General features: G+C 46.9%; 1 protein-coding gene across 1 annotated transcript; it reads right to left on the reverse strand.

Moving 5' to 3' along the window:
* Nucleotides 1–1,173: 1,173 nt before the first annotated feature.
* Nucleotides 1,174–3,580, reverse strand: LOC102007292 (uncharacterized protein C15orf26-like; the record flags this gene model as incomplete). Its single annotated transcript, XM_013510219.1, is given in 3 exon segments — nt 1,174–1,781; nt 2,531–2,604; nt 3,422–3,580. Coding segments are annotated over 3 exon segments (429 nt in total), but the record flags the coding sequence as incomplete, so codon positions are not given.
* Nucleotides 3,581–6,440: the final 2,860 nt, after the last annotated feature.

The raw sequence follows: 6,440 nt of genomic DNA on the forward strand, positions 1-6,440 counted from the left end.
AGCTGACAGTCACCGGGCTCTTGTCCTTGGGGACGAGTATGCCAACAGTCAGTAGCACTGATTCCTGGTGGTGGCGATAATCCCTCCTCGGTGCTGCAGTCCAGAAACCATGGGACAATTGTTCACTGGAGGCATGTGGTGCCCCTGTCGTTGGACAGCCCCCTCCCTGGGTGGAGCAGGGCCCACCAGAGCTGGCTCAGGTCTGGCAGAGCGCTCTTACTGGTGAAGAATGTCTTGCCCAGAAGGCTGTGGCATCCAGCCCTGCCCACTCCACCCCGGTCTTGTCTTATGGAGACAATCAGCTAGCCTCATGTTGTTCCCAGTAAAGGGAGGGCGTCACATCCCAGGCTGCACATTAAATTAGCAAGATTTTCAAAATACTGATCCCTGGGCTCCACTCCAAATAAACCACCAAGTATCCCGAGAGATAAGTCCAGGCCAAAGTGTCCACATTTTCTTAAAGCCCTGCCCCAGAGATGCTGATCTGAACAGCCTGGACACTGGGGGTTCTCATCTTTCAGGTGGCCCAAAGGTGCAGTGGTTGAGACCAAATGGGAAAAGCTCTCCCTGCACACCTGAGGAATGGCAATTCCTTCTCCAACACCCCTAATGCATGGGGGTCCCCAAGGCTGCATATGGAGCCCTCTGAAGATGCTGGACACAAGCTGCATGCAGACATGAAGCTGGAATTTCTGTGCTGGGCCCCAGCCTCAGAAGTTACCAAAGTTCCCCAGGGTGAAGCCAATACATCACACATCACACTGAGCCATAAGTCAGTCCAGCCAACAGGTGGGACCTCTGCCCCCAACTCTGGCAGCTCCTGATGGCACTATCTGCAGTCCTAAAAGAGGACACTGTGCCCAGTGGCCAAGTCGCATGTATGTAACCACAGGTGCATCACCAAGGCCTCCTTCCTGCCTCTGTCTGTTCATGGGTGACCCAAAACTACCACCCTATGACAACGCCTCATGAATAAGAGGCACAAAGACATAGAATGATCCATATTCATTATGCAGAGGGCTTTCCAATCATGTGGTGGTGCAGAGAATGGTAGAGATGAAGGTCCTCTGCGGTCTGAAACTCATTACATAATAGGAGGTCACCCATGAGGTAGAGGAACTAAGCCAGAGGTAGAAACAATAGGATGTTTCTACAGAGGTAGAAAATAGGATATTTTCCTGGGAGGGAAGTTTTTAATGCCAAGACGAGACCTCAGCCCACAGCTACCCCCCACTGTACAGTGGAGGGGAAAGCTTTCTTATGGACAGCTCTCTGAAGTAACTGTCCTGGTAGGACCTGCTGTGGGTCAGGCTCCAACCAGGAGCTGCTGAGTTCTTCAGGATTTGGCTATGGCCAAAAAGCCCCCATTTGCCATTTCCAAGGCTGTTTGTTCCCCAGAGCTGTGTTCCTGTGAATCCCACTATGGACTCACTGATCTTAATACAGCCTTTGCTTTAATGTCAATGTCATGTTCAGAGAGCTCCCCACTTTACTCAGAATGGCTCAAGGCATGATGGAGCCTGGCAATGTCCTTTAAAGGTGGATCTGATAGAGCTGAGCTCAGATCACACATGTGCCTGACATGTCACTCTGTGTGACAGACCACAGCCGGCACCATGGTACCAGTGTCCTCGGCCGACTGTCTACGCAGGCCCAGCATGGTGGACGAGGCATCCGTGGGATTCCCAGTGACCAACATCCAGTAGTTCTTTGGCTTCTCAGCTCTGTGTGAATCCAGATGTGTGTGAGCAGCAACCTCAACTTCCTTCCCAAAATAGGTCCTGCAGCAGGAAAGAGTCGAGAAACTGAGTCACAACAGCCCACAGCTCTCCTTCCATCTCAGCACCTACTGTAGCACACCCCCATAGGCCTGGGGTCTGTAATACATAACATGTTTCCAAGAAGGGTCCCCCATGTGGGGCCAGGGGTAGGTGCAGCTGGTCCCCTCCTCCCTAAAATCCTCCTGTGAGGCAGGGCCTGTGTGAAGGACGGGGACCCCCCTGCAAGAACCTTCGCACCACCATGATTCCAGGTGGCAACATCTCAGCACCAGAGGACATTATTTTCCCACAACTTTAAGCTGAACATCCATGTGTGAACAGAGTCTCCTTGTTTAACCACCCAGCTCCGATCCTGAGACTAGGTCATTAAATGAACTGGTCGCTAAAGGCAGAATTGCATAGGATGCACCTTAAATATTCAGAACAAAGAACTGGTCAAAGGAAACTCCAGTTTGAGGACTGCTCTTATCTTTACAGTGCTCCTACCCACAGCACTGTAGTGTATAAAAGAATATAAAACTACAGCACTGCACTGTACAGTACAATCAGCAAAAATCACTGTGTTGTGTAAACAAGGTGCAGTGTACAAAAAAAAGGTATTGAGGCTCTAGAAACAAGATGCACAGAACCATATAGAAAAAGATGAGTCAGAAGTCTGAGCAGTGGTTTACAAGCCGGAACAGTGGTTAAGCAGGAAGTCACACCACAGCCCCAATCCTGGCATTTATTGTACGCTTCAATACCATTACCTTAAGAAAAGCTGCCGGTGGACTGCCAGGCCCTGATTTGTCTGACAGTGATAGATGAGAATTTTTTCATTTGCCTTTACAGATAAAAAAAAAAAAAGTGTGCCATTAGCATTCTGAATTAAGACCTCCAATTTCCTATAAGCAAAAAATATAGAAATAACATATATTGATTTCAATTTAATATATATATGGAATCACTTGGAAGCCAACTCATAATCAAATGTGATTAAGCACAATGTGATAGATATCTGTGTGACAGAGTGATCATTCCAAGTCATAATGGAGATCTTTAATAAAGTGGCATGATCAAAGGTGTAAGTTGAAAAATAAATATTTATGATGTCCTGCTCTCTAAAAACACCTCAAAAATCCACACATGCACATCTATAGAGAAAAACAAATGGTGAACAGTAGTGGCTGTCTCTGGAAGGTGCAACTGTTATTGGTAATTTGCATTTTGTGTGTGGTTTTTGACTTTATAAGCAAGCATATATTTGTTCATAATTAGAAAAAACAAATATGACTTTAAAATCCTGACTGGTTGAGTTTAAGCACTATGGCAGAGAGAAGAGCAACGTAACCTTCACCCAAAAAATATGGCTCAGAGGACACAGGGTCACAGGGCCGCTGGCTTTGTGGTGACACATCAGGCCACTCAGCCTGTTAGGGATGGGGCCTGGCTTCCTGAGAAGCTGTTTCCCATGGACAGGATGGAGACAGCAAGCAGGGTGGTGCACAGCACAGGCCAGTGCTCCCCCAGTGAGTTATGCATCGAAGAAAGGAGAGTGAGTGCAGGGTGTGAGCTGCAGGAAACTGCTTTCCAGACACGGTGGGGTGTGTCCACCCCTGCAGTGTGCACCCTGTGTCCTGTCCTGTGCACAGCATACTCACCCGGACCGGGAGCCCTTCATGCTCCAGGCGCAGCTGGGGGTCCAGGAAGGTGGCCTGCCACCTGGCTAGGTATGAGGCCTCGTCCGTCAGGTGCACCTCCTGGAGCCAGGACTTCTTGGCTGACCTCAGGAAGGTCCTGTGGTCACTGGATAAATACAGCTGGAAGGGATGCACATGGGCAAGCGGGTTATGGTGATTCTCCAAGTTGAGGTAACAGCAGCCAGCAGCCTGGGCAGTCAGTGTGTCCTCTTACGGATTGCATGAGAAACTATGGATTTTCCCTAGAAATGCCAGCTTGGAATGGGGAGGTATGTCTCTCTCTCTCTGTCTCTCTCTCTCTCTCTCTCACACACACACACACACACACACACACACACACGCACCTCACCCTGCTGCCCCTGCTTCTGGACACCAGACTCAGCATCCCTCTCCCTGTGCCCTCCTCCCTCCTCTTCCCTGGGGGGTCTGAGGGCATGGTCACTATTTCATTTATTGTAAATAATGTAGCAGGAAACTTGACCTGCAGACTGAAAGTGCCCTTCAGACCAGCATCGTGTGTCACTCTCCTCTGGAGCTCCAGGTACCTAGGAATGGGGCTCAGCTGGGAGTTCACCTCAGCTGTTTGCAGAAAGCGCCCCCCACCAAATTACCCTTGCTCTCTCCTTTTGTTCTTTCCCACTTTGCTTCACCCTGAATGTGACAGCAGCTTCGGCACCAGTGACAGGTTTCTAGTCATTCTACTGGCACAGCATTGTGGGACACTGCTGGGAAGGCAAAGCAAGCTGCAACCCCTGGCAGGACGGTGATGGTGCAGGCTGGGCAACACCAGCTCCCACGTGGATGTTGAGGTCCCCACAGCGGAGCTGCTGGGAGGTGGGTGAGACCTGGCAGGAAGTCCTCAGGTCTCTGTGTGCCCCGGGAGAGGACAGCGGGGCCCTGGCTACTTCTTCTTCTTCTCTGCTCCCCACCTTTGCTCCACACAAACTCCCTCCATGTTGAGCTGCCTTACCACAGGCCCAAGGCCAGAGCCAACATCAGTCCCCCAAACTGCGAGCCTACCGCCCACCATTCTTCTGGATAAGTTGATTATCTCAGGCATTCCGTCAGCATAACTCAATGCTAACACACTGAGAAGCCCTGAGGTAAGAGCAGAACAGCAGAGTGCTGAGGAGGTGTGAGGGCAGGGGGCACAGGGTGCCAGGGAGGGCTGTGGGGACATCTTATGGAAGGACTTACACATCACAGTGGACGCCCAGAATGCCACTGGGCAATGGAGAGCCACAGCAGACTTTTCAGGGAGAGTAGAAGCAACCAGGCCTGAGCTTTTAAAGATCAGTATGGCAGCCCCTGCCTAATATGGTCTGCAGTCAGGGAGACTAAAAGGGCCAGACCAGGAACCTACACGGGAGGGAGGAGGCAGATGAGGGACCTGGGGAGGGGCAGCAAAGGACTCAGCAGAGAGGCGGACATGCTGGAATAGGGATGGGGCCCAAGTCCACCAGGCTTGTGCCCTGGGATGCGGGGAGACTCATGGCACCATTCAGAGGCACAGGGAATCCAGGACCAGAAAGAATATCTGCCTCAAATCACAGACTGCTGTATTCAAACCATACTAAAGAAAGAGAGTATAAAATCAGAACTGAGCTGGAAGACAATGGCACCAGATTTTTTACGGTGCTCCCAAAGTGCTTGCTAACTCAAAGAAATACAAGAAGCAGAAATGAAAGGTACAAGAGTTGGAGAAGACAGAATGTCACCATTTGAAGATGAACTGACCATCTACCTAGAAAAACGAAAAGGATCAGCTGAAAAACTATTAGAATGAACAACAGTGATTTCATCGAAGGTGCTATGGAAACTCTTTTCTTATATTTTTATAAGAATAATTATTCTTCAGTCAATCAAATGTTCTATATTTACACTATCAAAAAGACCTCCCAACACTGGTGGCCAAAAACACAAGACACCAAGGAATAACCTTAATGAGATGTGTCAAATCCATAGGAAGAGAACCACAAATTCGTACTGAGAGATCTGAAATTTTACTACGAGAACAGATGGAGAGACACCTGAGAAAAATAAAAATTACTAACCTACTAAATATATAACTGTACTTATTTTGACAATGCCAGTCAATATACGAAGTGATTTTTTTGCCCTACAAGGGTATAGGACCTTGAAAAATAATTATTACATTTAATTACAAGATTAATTCCTAATATAATTCAGACAAAAAAGTGTAATGAAAGACAATTATGAGCTGTTAAAGTACATTATACAGCTATACTAATTAAGACACTGTAGTCCTAGAATAAAAATAGACAGCGATAGTTCAATGGAGAAAAATAGAAAGCATATTGTAGAAATAGCACATTGTGCATATGGTAATTTAAGATATGCTAAGGGAAACATGTGCAGCGGCAGAGAAAGGACAGCTATTCAAGAGCTATCAAGTCTGACTGGTCACTTGGGAAAATGCAGGTACTCACATAAAACTCTATCAAAATAAGTCCTAAGTGGATGAAAAAATAAATTTAAACAAGATGCAAATAGTTAACATGTAGAAGAGAACACAGTATTTTCTTTTTATCAGATTGCTAAAACAAACTAAACCTCAAAAGGAATGGAAAAACTTTCAAAGGAAAATATTGATAGATTTTACTTAAAAATATAGTATTGGAACAACTATAATTTAAAAGGCAAGGCACGGGGAGGAAATACTGGCAGTAAATGTGACAAAATTTACAAGGACAGAGGAGAAACAGGAGAAGGAAAAGGAGGAGGGAGCGGGGGAGGGAGGAGAGGGAACGCGAAGTAACAGAGAACAGGAAAATCCACAAGCACAACGATACTACACAGCTTTTTCTCTTCATTTGTCAGTCTAGCAAAGACTTTAAAGATGATATTTAATATAATTCATGTCATTCTTATTTATTGTTGCTGGGAATACAAACTGGTACAATTCATTATAGAAAGAAATAGATCAATGCTTTTAAATCTATTCATATTCTTTTTTTTT

The sequence above is a fragment of the Chinchilla lanigera genome, unplaced genomic scaffold, assembly GCF_000276665.1.
Source record: "Chinchilla lanigera isolate Chin_1 unplaced genomic scaffold, ChiLan1.0 scaffold00648, whole genome shotgun sequence".
Taxonomy (NCBI): domain Eukaryota; kingdom Metazoa; phylum Chordata; class Mammalia; order Rodentia; family Chinchillidae; genus Chinchilla; species Chinchilla lanigera.